General features: G+C 38.8%; 1 protein-coding gene across 14 annotated transcripts in view; it reads left to right on the top strand.

Moving 5' to 3' along the window:
* MLLT10 (MLLT10 histone lysine methyltransferase DOT1L cofactor) overlaps nt 1-20,016 on the top strand; it is a 203,178-nt gene that overhangs the window by 57,768 nt on the left and 125,394 nt on the right. For 13 of the 14 annotated variants that reach the window (XM_053572095.1, XM_053572094.1, XM_053572093.1 and 10 more), the window contains one exon: nt 11,738-11,792. The exons of the other annotated variant lie outside the window; for it this stretch is intronic. In XM_053572095.1, coding sequence (XP_053428070.1) covers nt 11,738-11,792 — 55 coding nt within the window. The remainder of the gene's footprint in view (nt 1-11,737; nt 11,793-20,016) is intronic. 14 annotated transcript variants of the gene reach the window in all.

Genomic DNA, 20,016 nt, shown 5'->3' with positions numbered 1-20,016 from the left:
TTAGTATATGGAAATAGAATTGATTTTTAAATATTGAACTGTTTCTTACCACTTTACTTACATTAATTCTACTTGTGTTTTGGGTCCACTAATTAGATTTTTCTAGTAAATGATTATGTCTAAAATAGTTTTAGGTACATTGCTTTTCTTTTCTTTTTTATGGAATAGGCTTAATCTTGTTACCATCCTTTGTGGAGAGGATTCAGTGTTACACCATTAATTATAAGTCAGCTGTAGGTATTTTATTGACATTTATTAGCATTGTTTTCATAAATAACTTTTTTTATTATTTATGTGTGAGAAGACCAACTGGTCAGAGCACAGCTGCCCTGAAAAAAAAGTTTGCTATATTCATAAGAGCCCAGGAGGAGGGGGCCATTCCATGCCTCAGGGAACCATATGAGGAAGCACTATGTTAAGTCAGGAGGCCGCGGGAGTGAAGGGAAACTGTGGCCAAGAGCATTTAGTGTGATTTCTAAGAAGGAATCATCTAAGTAGACCATCTTCGCAGGCAAAGCATGCGAAGATGGTCTACTTTAGATGATTTCAAGGGCTCTGAGGCGTATGTACTATATCCAGTTGTTTGGTACTTGGTTCTGGGGGTTTAAGGCAGGAGAATTTAGTGGCCCAGCTTATAAGATAAATGAAGGAGATGGTTTGGGGTGTGGGCTTTCAGATTCTTCTTGGTTTGTTCATTGAAAGGTAAAGAAGATACCAGGCCTGGTGTCTTTAGGAGTTAAGTAGTCATGGGAGGGGCATCTATCTTTCCAGGGTCAGTAAGGCTCCCCAAATGCCAAAGCATCAAAAATACAGGAAAAACCCCTCTGATTAATACACAGTTTTAGTACTATCTAGTCCTAGTATTCTGAGAATTTATATTATGAATGCATATTGACTTTCTCAAATGCCTTTTTCTGTATTCGTTGAAATGATATATTTAAAATAATTAATATGGTGAATTTCATTGTTTTAATTTCAAATATTATACTAACATTTATGGATTGAACCCCACTTGGTCATGGTATGTTATCCTTTTTATATGTTACGGGATTTTATTTTATTTTTCGACACAGAGTCTCACTATGTCACCCTCAGTAGAGTGCTGTGGCTTCAGCAGCTTACCACAACCTCAAACTCTTGGGCTTAAGCCATTCTCTTGCCTCAGCCTCCCAAGTAGCTGAGACTACAGCCACCCACCACAACTCCCAGCTAGTTTTTTGTTGTAGTTGTCATTGTTGTTTGGTAGGCCTGGACTGGGTTCCAACCCACCAGCTCCAGTGTATTTGGCTGGAACCCTAGCTGCTGAGCTACAAGTGGCGAGCCCAGACTCTCATTTTGTCGTCTTTTGTAGAGTGCTGTAGTATCATAGCTCACAACAACCTCAAACTCTTGGGCTCAAGTGACCCTCTTGTGGCAGCCTCCCAAGTAGCTGGAACTACAGATGGCTGCCACAACGCTCGCCTATTTTTAAAGATGGGTTGTGTGTGTCTTGGTCTATCTCAGTCTGGTCTTGAACTCCTGAACTCAGGCAATCTGCCTGTTTGGGCCTCCCAGAGTGCTAGGGTTACAGGTGTGAGCCACTGAGCCTGGCCCTGGATTTGAATTTCTAACATGATGTATTTTTGCATGTGTGTATATTAGCAATGCTGTGATTTTCTTTTTTTCTTGCTTTTTTGTTGGCTGCTGGTATCATTGTTATATTCATTGGTATTATTCATGCTGAATTTAAGAAACGATTAGGGAAGCATTGTCTTCACTATTTCCTGAAAGCATTTGTTTGAGATTGGTGCTGTTTCTTTTCTGAGTGATTAAAGGGATTCACCACCAAAAAATCCCCCAAGTCTAGAGTTTTTTTGGGGGAAGGATTTTTTTTTTTTTTTTTGTAGAGATAGTCTCACTTTATGGCCCTCGGTAGAGTGCCATCATGGCCTCACACAGCTCACAGCAACCTCCAACTCCTGGGCTTAAGCGATTCTCTTGCCTCAGCCTACCTAGTAGCTGGGACTACAGGCACCCTCCACAACGCCCGGCTATTTTTTGGTTGCCCGGCTATTTTTTGGTTGCAGTTTGGCCGGGGCCGGGCTTGAACCCGCCGCCCTCGGTATATGGGGCCGGCACCCTACCGACTGAGCCACAGGCGCCGCCCGGGGGAAGGATTTTGATAATGAATTCAACTTTCAAGATTTTGTGTTTCAGGCTGGGCATGGTGTCTCACACCTTTAACCCGAGCACTCTCTCTGGGAGGCTGAGATGGGAGGATCTCTTGAGCTCAGGAGTTTGAGATCATCCTGAGTAAGAGCAAGAAGGCCCCTGTCTCTACTAAAAATAGAAAAATAAGCTGAACTCATGGGGAACTCATCTACTAGTTTCAGCTGCTAAGGAGGCTGAAGCAAGAGGATCACTTGAGCACAGGAGTGTGAGGTTGCAGTGAGCTATGATGATGCTGTTACACTATATCCAGGGAGACAAAGTGAGAATCTGTCTCAAATAAACAGAAAAATTGGTTTTATTTTGTTCCTTTTAATAAACTTTTTTGGTGTCCTTTACCCAGGAAGTATGCCATATACTCATGCAGGGTACCCATTGGGTGGGAACTTACCCAGACCCCCCTACCCCTGGAGTTTGAGGTTTTTGTTTCACGTGAGCATGTAGTTGTTAATCTACTAGTTTCAAATTAGTACTGAGTATGTGATGCTTGTTTTTCCATTCTTGTGATATTTCGCTTAGGAGAATGTTCTCCAAATCTATGTTGTTCCAAAAGACACAAAATCTCCCCCCTTTTTAATGTCCGAATAATATTCCATGTTATTTATTTTTTATTAAGGAGTTTTTTCATTTCATCTAAGCCGTTGAATTGGTTAACATGAAGTTGTTCATAATAATCCTTTGCTTTTCTAATATCTTTGGGTTCTGTCGTGATAATTCCTTTATCCTGACATTGGTAATTTGTGTTCTTCTTTTTCAGATAATAAATTTAGCTTGTAGTTTATCAACCTCATTATCTTTCAGTGAACCAGCTTTGATTTAAAAGTTTTCTCTGTTTTTTATTTTATTCTTTTCCGTTCTTTAAAAACAATTTTTTTTTTTTTTTTTTTTTTTTTTGTAGAGACAGAGTCTCACTTTATGGCCCTCGGTAGAGTGCCGTGGCCTCACACAGCTCACAGCAACCTCCAACTCCTGGGCTTAAGTGATTCTCTTGCCTCAGCCTCCCGAGTAGTTGGGACTACAGGCGCCTGCCACAACGCCTGGCTATAAAAACAATGTTTTAAAATGTGTGGCATCCATGTTCAGGGCTGAGCTTATCTCTGTGCTACTCAATAGAGCACTTGCTTGCATCTATGATTTCCTTCTTTCTACTTATTTTGGTTTATTTTTACTCTTTTATTCTTCAGGTGGAACCTTAGGTCATTAATTTTATATCTTATTTTGTAATGTGGTCAAGTAATACACTCTGTATGATTTCCATCATTTGAAATTTATTGTGTCTTGTTTTGTGACCTCGTATGTGGTCCTTTGTGGCGAACGTACCAAGTTCATCTTGTAAGAATGTGTATAGTAATTTTGTTATTGCTCAGATTATCTGTGTATTTGTTGATTGCTTTTTCTTTTTCTGGTTTTAGTTTTGTCAATTATAGAGACAGGGATGTTAAAATATCTTACGCTGGTACAATTTGTTGCATTGTCTGTTTATTCCTTGTGACAATTAAACTTGTATTTTGAAGCTTTATTACTAGGAATATACAAATATTTCATTATTTGATTTATCATTATGAAATGCCCCTCTTTTAACTTTACTATATTACTACTCAGTATTTTATGCTTCTCTTTCCATTTGTGCTTCTATTTAAAGCATGTATCTTACAGACACAATCTGAGTTTTACTTTTATTCTGTGCTTTACTCTGTGAGACCAACTAAAAATACTGTATATATTTTATTATATGTAATAAATAATATGTAATAAATAACATAACTTAATTATGTTATAATTATAAACATGTAATATGTAACATGTAATAAATAATATAATTATATTATTACATAATAAATAATATAACATATTTATTACATATAATGTTACATATTACATATGTTTATAATTGTAGCATATAATTATGTTATATTATTTATTACATATATATATAAGTGGTAGAGCTCTTTATTCTGGATACAAGTCCCTTATCAGATATGTGACTCATAAGTATTTCTTCCATTCTGTGAACTGCCTTTTAATTTTGTGATGATATTGTTTGTAGCAAAACAATTAAGTTTGGTGATTAATAATTTGTCTATTATTTTCTTTTGTTGCCATTGCTTTTGGTGTCATGCCTAAGAAACGCTTGGTTTACCAAGTTGTGAAGATTTACTGTGTCTGTTTTTTTCTAAAAGTTTATGGTCTTAGCTCTTGCATTTATGAAGCTCCATGACCCAGTTTTAATTTTTCTGTATGATAATCAGGAATGTATCTAACTTAGTTCAAGAAACATATTTCTATTGCAACTAAAATGTATTTCCTTATTCTTTTCAGTCTGTTTATATAAGGTACCACCTAATGGTATGTTGGATCACTACCTGTAAAGTCCACAAATGTTGACCTGCTGAGGTTCTTTCATATCACCTGTATCTGCTCTTTCATATCATCTGTATTATTTTATATGTATCTATTTATAGTAGTATACCTAGAAATTATTATATTTAGCGTTCAGTAATTATGCATATATATATTTTTTTTTTTGCAGTTTTTTTTTTTTTTTTTTGGTGGTTTTTGGCCGGGGCTGGCTTTGAACCCACCACCTCCGGCATATGGGATCTGGGGGCCCTACTCCATGAGCCACAGGCGCTGCCCAATTATGCATATTTTTAAGAACTTTAGTGTTAAAGTCTTTTAAATTTACCTATATTAAGAACTTAGGAGCTAAAAGTCTTTTTAACATCTGTGGTACTCTGTTTTCTGACAATTTGTGTTTTCTGGTATCTATTGCCTTAAATTTTTTTTTTTTTTTGTAGAGACAGAGTCTCACTTCATGGCCCTCGGTAGAGTGCTGTGGCATCACACAGCTCACAGCAACCTCCAACTCCTGGGCTGAAGCGATTCTCTTTCCTCAGCCTCCCGAATAGCTGGGACTACAGGCGCCCGCCACAACGCCCAGCTATTTTTTGGTTTGCAGTTCAATTGGGGCTGGGTTTGAACCCGCCACCCTCGGTATATGGGGCCGGGCCTTACCGACTGAGCCACAGGCGCCGCCCACTTTAAATTTTTTTTTAAAGAGACAGAGTTTTGTTTTGTTGCCCTCGGTAGAGAGTTGTGACATCACAGCTCACAGCAACCTCCAGCCCTTGGGCTTAGGTGATTCTCTTGCCTCAGCCTCCCGAGTAGCTGGGACTACAGCCACCCACCACAGTGCCTGGCTATTTTTTTGTTGTAGTTGTCATTGTTGTTTAGCAGGCCTGAGCCAGGTTCCAACATGCCTGTCTCCATGTATGTGGCTGGCGCCCTAATCGCTGAGCTACGGGTGCCAAGCCTAATTTTTGCATTTTTAGTAGAGACAGGGTCTCACTCTTTCTCAGGCTGGTCTTGAACTCCTGAGCTCAAGTGATCCTCCTGCCTCTGCCTCCAAGAGTGCTAGGGTTAAAGGCATGAACCATCCTGACTGGCCAGGCTCCCATATTTTATGATGAGAAATCTGGCATTTACTGGTATCTATTCCCCATATGTGATGTGTCATTTTCTTCTGGTTGCTTCAAGATTTAACTCTTCTCTTTTTTTCTAAGCCATTTTTTGCTGTTTGTAGTTTGCTCAGTTGCTTGCCTCTATAAATTTTTCTTTCTTCAAATTAAGGAAATTTTCAGCCATTATTTCTTTAAAATTTTTTGTTGTTCCTCATTCTCTTTCTTTTCTCTTCTTTTCTAGGCCTTCAATTATTCATATGAGACCCTTTGTTCTTTGTCAGGTAGATCCCTGAAACTCCCTTCACTTTTTTCACTCTTTTTTTCTTTTCTGATTATATATTATCTGTTGATGTAGCGTCAAGTTCATTTATTCTTTTGCCAGGTCAACTCTGTTGTTATGCCTGTTCAGTTAATTTTTCACTTTACATATTGTAGTTTTCAGTTTTAGAATTTTCATATAGCTTTTTTAAATGGTTCTTTATTTTTGTTGAGATTTATTTCATTTATTATAGGTATATTTTCTTTGAACTCTTAGAACTTAGTTATTAAATCTGTTTTAAAACCCCTTTCTGGGGCGGCGCCTGTGGCTCAGTTGATAGGGCGCCGGCCCTATATACCGAGTGGTGGCGGGTTCAAACCCAGCCCCGGCCAAAGTGCAACCAAAAAGTAGCCGGGCGTTGTGGCGGGCGCCTGTAGTCCCAGCTACTCGGGAGGCTGAGGCAAGAGAATCGCTTAAGCCCAGGAGTTGGAGGTTGCTGTAAGCTGTGTGAGGCCACGGCACTCTACCGAGGGCCATAAAGTGAGACTCTGTCTCTAGAAAAAAAAAAAAAAAAACCCTTTCTGGCTCAGTGCTTATAGTTCAGTGGCTAGGGCACTAGCCACATACACTGGAGCTAGCAGGTTCAAATCCAGCCCAGGCCTGCCAAACAATAATGACAATTACTCCCAAAAAATGGACGGGCATTGTGGTGGGTGCCTGTAGTCCCAGCAATTTGGGAGGCTGAGGCAAAAGAATCGTGTAAGCCCAGGAGTTGGAGGTTGCTGTGAGTTGTGATGCCACAGCACTCTACCAAGGGCAACATAGCAAGTCTCTGTCTCAAAAAAAGTAAAAAAAAAAAAAAAAAAAACCCAAAAGAAAAACCCCTTTCTGGCCAGATGCGGTGTCTCACGTCTGTACTCCTAGCAGATGGAGGCTGTCACCACAGCCCTCTGACTTGAGGCAACAGAGTGAGACTTGTCTCTAAAAAAGAAAAAAACAAAAACCCCAAACTCTTTTCTGCTAATTCCAATACCTGGGTCATCTTGGGGTCTTTAGAATGCTGAACGTTTTTCTGGGTTTGCTTAGGTCATGTACCTTAGATTGTCTCCTCGACATTATGAGTATTATTTGTGGGAAGTATGGATTCTGTTATATTCTTTAGAAGAAATTGGATTTTTTTTAAAATCTAGCAGTTGATTTGGTTGCATTGAAACTTCTATAATATATTTTGTACATCTGTTTCCTTTTTTCCCTTCCCTGTGCTTGTATGTTCCAAGGTCAGTGAAAGATTTGGGCTGATTCTACATGTAAAAATTAGGAAAAATTTGGAGCTTTCCCCTTTGATTCTTTCCTCTTTAGGATTCAAACCCTCACTTTATAGAATTTAAGATTGTTCTGAACTTCCTCTTCTGATTTGACTGGTATTAAAATTACAGGAGCCACTGTGGGCTGACTGTGGCTTATAATCAAGCTGAAAGTTGTAAATAATGGGAAATTCTTTCTGTGCTAGTCCTTTCTGTTTTCACTTCGAACCAGAATTTGGGTACTTTTGTTCACTTTCCATTGGCTTTAAATATCCGTTACTTGCATTTTGTCCAGAATTTATAATTGTTCTATGTTAAAGGTTTCTCTTAGAAGCTTACTGTTTTGGAAGTGAAAAGTTCATTTTATTATGGATTTATAAATATTTGGTGTGTTATCAGTTCATTGCAGTTATTCTTATTGGACTTTCTTTATTTTTTAATTTTTTTTTGAGACAGAGCCTCAAGCTGTCACTCTGGGTAAAGTGCTGTTACATCACAGCTCACAGCAACCTCCAACTCCTGGGCTCAAGTGATTCTCCTGCCTCCGCCTTCCAAGTAACTGGGATTACAGGCACCTGGCCACAGCTCCTGGCTATTTTTTTTTTTTTCCTCGGTTACAGCTGTTGTTGTTCTGGTGGCTCCTGGCTGGATTTGAACCCGCAAGCTCAGGTGTATGTGGCTGGTGCTTTAGCTGCTTGAGCCACAGGCACCGAGCCATTTTTATTGGTCTTAAATGATTTGATCTTTGGCTAGTAGGAGCCTTTCTAGATTAGCCCATGAGTACTTTTTCTATGACTCTAGTAGTCTTTCATAACTTGCTATCTTTGTTGCAGACTAGACCTATAATCACCTGCTTCTTAGGAGTTCTCATTCTTTGGAAATTCTATTTGGAGACCACAGCCTGGAACTAGGGGTATTTATTTCTTTTCTTTTTTTATTTTTTGAGAGAGTATCTCAAGCTGTCGCCCTGGGTAGATTGGTGTGGCGTCACAACTCACAGCAACCTCAGACTCTTGGGCTTAAGTGATTCTCCTGCCTCAGCCTCCCAAGTAGCTGGGACTAGAGGCACCCACCACAACGCCCGGCTATTTTTTTGGTTGTAATTGTGATTGTTGTTTGGCAGTCCTGGGTTGAATGTGAACGCGTCAGCTCTGGTGTATGTGGCTGGCACCCTAGCCGCTGAGCTATAGGCGCTAAGCCAAGGGGTGTTTATTTCTATCATGGTAGTCATTAAGTCTTTTTAAAACAAGAAAAAAATAGATTTAGAATTATTTTTATCTTTTGCTTATAAAAAGAAGAAATAATGGTGATAAATGTTTTATCCTACTGGGGAAGATACTGTTTCTTTACACATTCACATAGAGTTTCTCATACCATATGTGCGTGTTTTTTTCCCCACTCTAACCAGTTTTTGGATACCGGCTGTGTGTCTTACAATGCTCTTCATTTCTGACATGATCTACCTGGAGTTTGCATCAGATCTTATAAGTTAAAAAGCTTTGTCCCGTGAGATTATCTCTACTTTAGATGTCAATCTTAAGTCTGTGCTTCTTGTACTGACTGTAAGTCAGATATTTCCAGGACCCCTTTTGTGTCTGAGAGTATAGTAGTTCTCTCCCTCAGCCTCCATCCATGCATGGTTTTGCCTTTCTTGGTTTCAGTTACCCATAGTCAACCTCAGTCTGAAATTAGGTGAGTACAGTACAATGAGATACAGTCATATTGTCACTTAATCATGAGATTCCATCCTGGGACTGCATTGTTGGGCTATTTGGTCATTACACGACCATCCTATGTCCTTAGACAAGTGTAGATGGTATTGCTGTCCACACACCCGGGCTGTGAGGAGCAACCTATTGCTCCTACGTGACAGACCTGTACAGTGGGTTATTGTGCTGAGTACTGCAAGCGATTAGAACAGAGCAGTAAGTATTTGTGTTTCTAAACATAGAAAAGGTACAGTGAAAACATAGTGTAAAAGATAAAAATGTTTTTTATTATGAAGGATAAAATCTATATTGGGCATTTAACAATAAATGGAACTTGCAGTCCTACAAGTTCCTCTGAGTCAGCCAGTCAGTGGTGAGTGAATGTTGGGTCTAGTATATTACTGTGTACTTATTACAAACTTTGCAAACACTGTACACTTAGGCTACACACTAAATTTATTAAAAAAAAAATAATTCCACTACAGCGTTACGATGGATGTGCTATCACTAGATGATAAGGATTTTTCAGCATCATTATAATCTTTATATATATTTTTTGAGACAGAGCCTCAAGCTATCGCCCTGGGTAGAGTGCTGTTGCATCACAGCTTACAGCAACCTCCAAATCTTGGGCTTAAGCGATTCTCTTGCCTCAGCCTCCCAAGTAGCTGGGACTGCAGGCACCTGCCACAATGCCTGGCTATTTTTTTTTTTTTTTGGTTGCAGTTGTCATTATTGCTTAGCAGACCCAGGCCGGGTTTGAACCTGCCACCCTAGGTGTATGTGGCTGGCGCCCTTGTCGACTGAGCTTAGGGCGCTGCCAACTTCATTATAATCTTAAGGGAGCACTATCAATATATGTGATTGGACGTTATATGGTTCTTAAATGTGTTCTGAGAGAGAAAGAACAGAGGCAGAAAATCAGTTGTGTACTTTTATGTACGTATATATATGACAAGGTCTTGCTTTTCTGCCCAAGCTGGAGTGTAGTGGCACGATCATAGCTCACTGTAGCCTTGAACTCAGGCTCAGGCAATCCTTTTGCCTCAGGTACCCAAGTAGCTAGGACTACAAGTTACCTGATTGATTAAAAAAATTTTTTTAGTAGAGATTAGTTCTCACTATGTTGCCTAGGCTGATTTCAAACTCTTGGTCTCAAGTGATCTTCCCTCCTTGGCCTCCCAAAGTGTTGGGATTATAGGGATGAGCAGCTCCTAGCCCTTTTCATAATTTTTATTACCATATAGTGTTATAATTGTTCTGTTTTATTGGTTGTTGTTAAAATTAAACTTTATCATAGGTAGGCAAATATAGGAGAAAACAGTATAAACGATTTGGTACTCTTTAGGGTTTCAGGCACCCACTGGGGGTGTTGGAATGTACCCCCAAGGGTAAGAGGGAGGACTGCTGTGTTTAGGAAGTCACTGAAGTGGCCCTGATGAAAGAAATGCTGTAGGCTTTGCACTGGGTAATAGTAGTAGAGATGGAGAGATGTAGTCAGTTCCCACCATATTTAGGAAGAGAAAGGGAGAAGAATGGTTATTGATAACATGTGCTGTTAGGGAATAGAATGTGAAGGGGTCAAAGATTTTATATGGTTGGCCTGAACATGTTTATTTGAAAATATTACCAAGATAGGGAAAACTGCAGGAAGAGTAGGTTTTGCCATAAATTGTCGAGTTTAAAGTATCTGTCACTTACGAAGTTTTTACATCTGGATCTGAAGACATGGGAATAGGAGAAAAAATTGGGGAGTCACTGGCATATTTTTGTAATTTAGTTCGTAATGGAAATTTTAAATAGTGAATGAGATTGTGTAGTGTTTCACCCAAAATAAGGCATCTTAGGCAGCAGCCCTGAGGAACCACAACATTTAAAGGTTGGAAAAGGAGATCAGAAAGAAGTATTATCAAGAAGTATGAGAAGAACCAAGAGAGTGAATACTGCAAGACAAGAAAAATAGGGTCTTACAACTTAAGATTTCTGTGCTTGTTTAACATTTCATTTTAATTTCCTTCCTACACTTACTGTTTCCTTTGTAATTTATTTATATTGCCGTATTGTTTGCTGTAAAACCTTTTAGTAGTAATAATGTAAGGTATAAATACTAAATACTCAAGTGCGACCCTTAGGAACACGTTCTTCATAGTAATACAATGCAGTTGTATTGAAACTGCAACTGAAACTTTCAACTCTGTTGAAAAAGAAACGGTAGTATTGGCTTAACATTTTCTAGGAGTGGAAAGAATAGGGATACACAATAATTTTTGAATAGCATTGTATGTGAATGATAATACCTAGAATAATTAGACTAGTTCCTTTTATAAAGGAAGTCTGCACATGCGAGATCATGCCCTTGACGCTTAAATCAAAATTCTAAGTTCTTGAATTAGGCTCTAATGGGAAAACTAGACCTACTTGCCTGTAACAGTCCTTGCTGGTCTTAGACTGAAAGGAAAGAGTTAACAGGCACATGTTAAAAGCCTTGACCTAGTCTTACGTTGAGAGGACCTTTTTGTTTTTGTTAATGTAAGATTTAAAAAAAATTGCAGCAGAAATTTAAAAATCAGCTTCAAGAAAAATTGCTTATCTGGTGCTCTGAGGAAGATGACTTGTCATTGAGAACCGTTATTTTGTGAGGGATGTTCTGAAGTATTCTTAAGGGCAACATGTACAAATGCTGCTCCCACATTTTCAGTAATTTTGAAGTTTCAGGGAAGATGTTGTTTTGGTAATCTGATGAAAAATCTTTTTAATTCCCTCTTTTTTTTTTTTTTTTTTTTTTTTTTTTTATAGAGATGTGAACTTTGTCCCCATAAGGATGGAGCTTTAAAAAGAACAGATAATGGGGGTAAGTGCAGAGATTTTGGAAAAAATCTCTGGTTGGTAGAGTATTTTAAAATAATTAAATATTTGGTAGTTCATATTTTTTCAAATTATATAATGTTCGCTACTCAAATATTTTTAGCAGTAATGTATGTAATTTACAAATCCTTTCACATTGAAGCACAATTTTTCTACTTTATGGACAAACTTAAATATTGGCTATTTCATGTAGGATCTACATTCAAAATCTCGAGTTTTTAAAATGGTTATTTCTTATTTTAGAAATTATTTTTGAAAAATAAGTTATTTTTTTGTTATTGCTGTTAGAGATAAATTTTGTTTTATCTGTTAATGTTAATTTTAACATCTCAAAGATCTTTGTAACTTGAATATAAAGAAATTCTGATTTCTGTCCTACATTTTGGTATGCTTTCCTAAGGACCCTATGTGTTACTCGTTTTCATCCTTACTTTTAGTTATCTTTCTCAAAGAAAGCTCATTTACTTGCAGCACCGTACTGTTCTTAAATATGTAGACATGAATTCAGCTGTGCCATACTAGAAGGAAACTCAAAAAAGTAGATCTTATATCTACTATTATCATACTCTTTTCTACCTTGGCATCCCACACCTAAAGTATTTTTGACGTGGAATAGAGATGGCATGAGTAGATAAAAGAGGAAATGCTGTGTTTCTGATTAGCTATGTGTATTTCAAAATTTAACATTTAGACTATGTTATACAAGTCACATTGTTTAAAATTAAAAAATAATTAAAAACCTTGCTTGTTACTCCTGTTCTACATATGCTTAGTTTCTCAGCAACATTTCTGCCACCAGGATAACTGCTATTGTTACTTTCTTCCATATCCTTCCAGGTTTCTTTTGCATATACAAATGTGAACACTTAAAGTATTTACTCAATTTTTATTCACATGGATTAATATTGTACATACTCTCTTGAATCTTAATTTTTCTCGCTGAATGATGTATCTTTTCATCATCAATATAGAGCTTTTTTGGGGAACCATATATTGTGTAAACAGTCACCTGTTAATGGATTTTCTAATCTTCTGCTTTTATAACTAATGTTTGTGTGCAAATATACCTGTAGGATTATTCATTTCCAGAAGTGGAAATGTTGGGTCAAAAACATTTTACAGTTGGCTCAGTGCCTGTAGCTCAAGTGGCTAAGGCGCCAGCCACATACGCTGGAGCTGGGGGTTCGAATCCAGCCTGGGCCCGCCAAACAACAATGACAACTACAACCAAAAAATAGTTGGGCGTTGCGGTGGGTGCCTGTAGTCCCAGTTGCTTGGGAGGCTGAGGCAAGAGAATCGCTTAAGCCCTAGAGTTGGAGTTTGCTATGAGCTGTGACACCATGGCACTCTACCCAGGGTGACAGCTTGAGGCTCTGTCCCAAAACAAAACAAAACAAAAAACATTTTACAGTTAATTCTGATAGATATTCCCAGATTATTCCTCGTAAGTTGTATCGATATATGTTCCTATCAGCCGTGGTTGGGAAAGCTATTCATACCTTTTGTCATCTAATAGGTGAAAGTTGGTATATTAGTAGTAATTTTGCATTTCTTTTATTAATGAAATTGAGCCTCTGCTTATATTTCCTTCTTCTTTTCTTTTTGAGACAGAGTTTGACTTTGTTGCCCTTGGTAGAGTGTGTCACAGCTCGCAGCAACCTCAAAATTTAGGCTTAAGCTGTTTTCTTGCCTTAGCCTCCCAAGTAGCTGGGACTACAGGTGCCTGCCACAACACCCAGCTATTTTGTTGTTGTCATTGTTGTTTAGCAGGCCCAGGCCAGATTTGAACCCACCAGTCCAGGTGTATGTAGACAGCGCCCTAACCGCTGAGCTATGGGCGCTGAGCCCTATATTTACTTTTTCTTTTCTTTTTTGAGACAGTGTCTCACTATGTCACCCTTGGTAGAGTGCGGTGTCATTATAGCTCACAGCAACCTCAAACTCTAGGGCTTAAGTGATTCTCTTGCTGCAGCCTCCCAAGTAGCTGGGACTACAGGCATCCTCCTTTTTCTTTTCTTGAGAATTTCACTCTGCTACCCCAGGTCGGAGTGCCATGGCTTTAGCCTAGCTCACAGCATCCTCAAACTCCTGGATTCAAGAGATCCTCTAGCCTCAGCATCCTGAATAGCTGGGACTCTAGGCAACTGCTATAACACCTGGCTAATTTTTTAGAAGAGACAGGCTCTCACTCTTGCTTAGGCTGGTCTCAAACTCCTGAGCTCAAGCAATCTTCCCGCCTCTGTCTCTCAGGTTGCTAGGATTATGGGTGTGAGCCACTGCGCCAATCTTCTTAACATTTTCAAGAAAAGTATTTATTTTTTTTTTTATTCTTTGGTCTCTCAGTCTATACATAAACCTTTTTGATTTGGTTGTTGATCTCTCTCTTTTTTTTTTATTTGTTGGAGCTCTCATAGGAGCCCTTTATATATTATGCTCTTTTGATATGAGCTGAACTATTTCTTTGTGTCTTTTCTTGGTTGGGGTTTATTCAAGAGTTTTTGATTTTTATTTAGTTGAATTTATTAATTGTGTCTTTCATATTTTGAATCATTAATTAGAAAGTCTTTTCCACTTCCAAAGTTATAACAGTTCTTTCATGTATTCTAGTATTTTACAGTTACCGGTGGCCAATGCAATTCAAGAAGTATTTATTGACTGTCAGTATTAAGTACTGGATACTGTTTCAGCCAAATGTTTAGGGTTTTTTTTTTTTTTTTTTTTTGAGACAAGGTAGAGTGCAGTGGCATTGTTATAACTCATTGCAATAACTCATATTCCTGAGTGCAAACGATCCTTCTGCCTCAGCTTTGCCAGTAGCTGGGCCTATAGGTACCTGCCACCACCCCTATCTAATTTTTCTATTTTTTTGTAGAGATGGGGTCTTGTTTTTGCTCAGGTTGGTTTCCAACTCCTGAGCTCATGTAGTCTTCCCTCCCTGGCCTTCCAAATTACGAGGATTACAGGTGTGAACCAATTAATACATTATTGTTTGTCTTTTTATTTTATTTTATTCATTTATTTTTTGAGATAGTGTTTCACTTTGTTGTTACCCTCAGTAGAGTACAGTGTTATCATAGCTCACAGCAACCTCTAACTCTTTGTGCTCAAGCAGTTCTCTTTCCTCAGCTTCCAGGGTAGCTAGGACTACAGGCACCCACCCCAAGCCCAGCTATTTTTAGAGATGCAGCCTTTCTCTTGCTAAGGCTGGTCTGGAACCTGTGAGCTCAGGGCAGTCCACCCACCTTGGCCTCCCAGAGTGCTAGGATTATAGCATAGGCCACCGCACCTGGCCTATTGTTTGTCTCTTATATTTTTATTTTATTTTATTTTATTTTTGAGGCAGAGTCTCACTCGGCCACCCTGGGAGACGGCCATGGTGTCATCATATCTCATGGTAACCTCAAACTCTTAGGATCAAGAACTCCTCTGCCTCGGCCTCCCAAGTAACTGGTAATACAGGTGCCTGCCATAACGCCTGGCTAATGATGCCACAACTCCCTGCTAGTTTTTCTATTTTAATTTAATTTAATTTTATTATTTTTTGAGACAGAGTCTCACTTGGTCACTCTTGGCAGAGTGAGGTTGTATCATAGCTCACAGCAACCTCAGAGTCCTGGGTTTAAGCAATTCATTCACCTCAGCCTCCGAAATAGCTGGGACTACAGGTGCCCACCACAATGCCTGGCTGTTTTTAGAGACGAGGTCTTGCTCTGGCTCAGGCTGGCCTTGAACCTGTAAGCTCAGGCAATCTACCTGCCTCAGCCTCTCAATGCTGGGATTACAGAGATGAGCCATCACGCCCAGCTATTTTTTTAATTATTTTTTTTATTTGTTTTTTTTTTTTAAGTGCGCAACTATTTTTATTTTTATTTATTTATCTTTTTTTTGGAGTCTCATTCTGTTGCTTTTGGTAGAGTGCTGTAGTGTCATAGCTCAAAGCAACCTGAAACCCTTGGGGTCAGGTGATTCTCTTTCCTCAGCCTCCCAAGTAGCTGGAACTACAGGCACTTCTCATAATGTCCAGCTATTTTTTGGAGGTGGGCGTCTCACTCTTACTCAGGCTGGTCTTGAACTTGTGAGCTCAAGCAGTCCACCCACTTTGGCCTCCTAGAGTGCTAGGATTACATGTATGAGCCACCTCTCGTCCAGCCCTAGTTTTTCTGTGTTTAGTAGAGACCCAGTCTTGCTCTTGCTCAGGTTAGTCTTTAAACTCTTGTGCTCAGGGGATCCACCTGCCTCAGCCTCCTTAGTAGAGTGGTGCTAGGATTACAGGCATGAACCACTGTGCTTGGCCCTTTATTTTATTTCTTAAATGAACATATGTATAATACCAAAGAATAAGTTTCAACAAAATACTGCTCCCAGATTGAGCAGCACAATTAGAGCATGAGTTAGAGGCATGGCTGCTAAGCTTATGATTTAGTTCTAACTTCCCTTACCTGATTAGTGCTAATACTGCTCATGGCTGGTTGGTGAGAGTTTATGGGGGTTACACACACTTGGTTGGTTATCAGCTTTTGACAGTGGTTCAGTGTGTTTCTACTTGAAGTGGAATTTGTTGCAAAACCCAACAGTATTTTTCAATTCTGGCTGCTTAACTATCTTGTCAGAGAAAGACCAAAAGAATGCTGTAGGAAGAAAACATTTTAATGAGGACTGGGAATTGCCAGTATTATCTTTTTTCTGCTAAAGATGATTTGCTTGTGCTGTGGTACTGCACTGTATTAACCTTAAAGAAATTCAGGGCTCGTCAGCATTATAACACTCATAAGGATCTCAAACAATTTTTTTTTTTTTTTGCAGTTTTTGGCTGGGGCTGGGTTTGAACCCGCCGCCTCCAGCATATGGGGCGTGCGCCCTACTCCGTTGAGCCACAGCTGCCACCCTGGATCACAAACATTTTAAAATAGAGGGAAAGACATGGAAGGTTGTTGTTTGTCTTTTTATTAAAGAAAATTAAAAAGACAAAAGCAAAGGCGAAGAAAACCTCTTTCAAGTAGACCTGGAGATAATGTCACTGAAGCAGCTTTTCTATTATTGAATTTTCTCTTTATAAAATGTCCTTTTTTCATCCTTGGGAGTATTCTGTCTTGTAGTGTGTATCTGATACTATGTATTATTATAAAATAGCCACTCCAGCCTTCCTCTTCTTAAATTTTGCCTAGGATATTTTTCTGTCCATTTGCTTTATTTGCTTTAAGTATATCACAGTCTTAATGTGTTTTCACTTTATTTTTATTTGGAGACAGAGTCTTACTATGTCACCCTTTGGTAGAGTGCTGTGATATCACAGCTCACAGCAACCTCAAATTCTTGGGCTTAAGTGATTCTCTTGCCCTCAACCTCCCAAGTAGCTGGGACTACAGGCATTAATCACAATGCCTGGATATTTTTTGGTTGCAGTTGTCATTGTTTAGCTGGCCCAGGCTTGGTTTGAAACTGCCAGTCTCAGTATATGTGGCTGGCGCCGTAACCACTGTGCTATGGGTGCCGAGCCTCTTTTGGTTACTTTTTGTGTGAAATATCTTTTCTAGCCTGTCACTTTCAACCTGTTTGTGCTTGTGAATGTAAATTGAATCTCTTGTAGGCAGCATATAGTTGGAATAGTTTTTTAATCCATTCAGTTTTTTAGTCCATTTTCATTTAATATTCTTTCTGATAATGAATAATTTATACAATTGTCCTGACTTTTTCCTGGATCTTTTTTCCTTTTTGTTCTCCAGTTGTTCCCTTTTATTCCTTTTCCTCTTCCTTTTGTATATGTCTTTTTTTTTTTGAGATAGGAGTCTCAAGCTATCGCCCTGGTTAGAGTGCTATGGCATCACAGCTGACAGCAACCTCAAACTCGTGGGCTCAAGTGATTCTCTTGTCTCAGCCTCTCAAGTATCTGGGACTATTAGGCACCTGCCACAACACCAGGCTATTTTTTTTTTTTTTTTGTTGTTGTTGCAGTTGTTATTGTTGTTTTAGCTGGCCCAGGCCAGATTTGGATCTGCCAGCCTTGGTGTATGTGGCCGGCGCCCTACCCACTGAGCTACGGGCGCCGCCCCTTATGTGTAGATCTTTCAGATATTTTCTTTGTGGTTTTCATGAGGATTGCAGTCAAAATCTTAAGTTTGTTAATAACTTTGTTTCAATCAATACTGATTTAGCTTAGCATACAAAATCTTCACTCCTCTCACGCTATCCTCCTCATGTTTTTCCCTCAAAATTTGTAGTTTTATGTGTCCCTATGTATTGTGTACCCATGAACACAGGCCTATAGTAATTTTTTTCATTTGTCTTCTAAATCATGTAAGAAGGATTCACACTATATGATAAATTTTGAAGTCTGAACAAAGGAAACCTGTTATCTGAAAAGGAGAGGTATAAATTAAAGGAGAAGTATAAATTAAAAATACCATAATAGTGGCTTCTGTTTTTACTTACATAGATATCTTCCTGGAGTTATTTTTTGGTATGGCATTGAGTTATCGTCTAGTGTCTTTTCATTTTAGCTCTGTAGGACTCTTCTTATTTCTTGTAGGGCAGTTCTACTTGCAACAGACTCCCTTGGCTTGGGTTTCTCTGGGAGTGTCTTACTTTTTCCATATTCGAAGGATAGTCTTGTTGGATACAGAGTTTTCAGATAATAGAAGTTTAAAAATATCACACTCTCTAATGATTTGTATGTATTTTGATGAGAAATACGTTATTTTATTGAATGTTTTCCATGTATGTGACTTAATAGCTTCTTTATTAATGTTTTCAAGATTTTCTTTTTTTCTGTAGTTTTAACATTGATCATTATGTCAGTGTGGATCCTTTTGTGTATTTTCTTGGTGATTAGCCTGTTAATTTTCAAAGTTTTAGGCCATTATTTCTTCAAGTCATCTCTATCCATTTTTTTGCTTCTTCTGGAAGTTCTGTTGTGTGTATATTTGTAAGCATAATAGTGTCCTTCAGATTTCTGCCTAGAAAATCAATGTCTGTTCTTCTGTAGGAACAGTTTCTGCTAATTTTTCCTATGAATATGCCATGCTTTTTGGGGTGATATGTTCCCTAATTTCCTCAAACTCATGGACATTATTATTATTTTTTTTTTTTGTAGAGACAGAGTCTCACTGTATGGCTCTCGGTAGAGTGCCGTGGCCTCACACAGCTCACAGCAACCTCCAACTTCTGGGCTTAAGCGATTCTCTTGCCTCAGCCTCCCGAGTAGCTGGGACTACAGGCGCCCACCACAACGCCCGGTATTTTTTGGTTGCAGTTTGGCTGGGGCCGGGTTTGAACCCGCCACCCTCGGTATATGGGGCTGGCACCTTACCTACTGAGCCACAGGCGCCACCCGACATGTTTAATATTACAGTGTGGTAACATAGGAAGTCAGATTCTCTTCTCTCCTAAGGGTTTTAATTTTGTTGCTTACTATGTGCAAAGCAGTTTGTTATTTTTAGTGACTTCTTAGCAATTTTTGGAAAGTGTGTATTTGTCATGTCTCTGAATTCTCTGTATCTTTGTTTTGTCTTCAGCTCGTGTTTTAATAAAGATTTCCTTGGATACCAGGTGCCAAATAATGATAGAGAAAAAGGAAAAAAAAACAAAAACAAAAACTCTATCCCAGTGAATACAGATAGACTATGTGCCAGGCATTCAGGCATTCAGTCATTCCTTCAATTGTTAATCAGTCACTTTTCAACTCTGCCTTAGTATACATAGAGATTAACCATAGATTAAGATTTAGTATCTCCTCTGTTCTTTTTGAAGATAAGTCCTCCCATGAGCATGCCTGTGGCTCCCTATATTTCTTAGCACACTCAAGTCCTTTTAAATGTACCACATTCTCCCCAGTTTTTCTTCCGGGGCTATTGGCATCATCTTATGTGCCTTACCCAGTAATCTTCTTGCCTAACATGTTTGTAGGTTGTAGGTTGTCTCACTTGTAGTGATTTTGAGGGCACATTTCCATCCTTAGTGAGTTTTGAACTATTTTTAAAGGAAAGAAGACAAGCATATAGCATCAGTCAGTCCTTCAGTAGCCACTATTTGCAAAGAATTGTGTTTTTTTGTTCCAAAGTGGCTTAAAAGTCAGCTCTCCTTCTGAAATCAGGGACCAAAGGTCAGCACTGGATTCTCCAAATCCAGGGCAAACACGGGTCAAGGGCAAGTAAAATGCCCAAAGATTTTTCACCATTATTAGGTTGTCTTTTCCTTCACTTGGGCTTTGCTTG

This window comes from Nycticebus coucang, chromosome 20 (genome assembly GCF_027406575.1).
Source record: "Nycticebus coucang isolate mNycCou1 chromosome 20, mNycCou1.pri, whole genome shotgun sequence".
NCBI lineage: Eukaryota > Metazoa > Chordata > Mammalia > Primates > Lorisidae > Nycticebus > Nycticebus coucang.
This window is presented reverse-complemented; position numbering and strand designations above follow the sequence as displayed.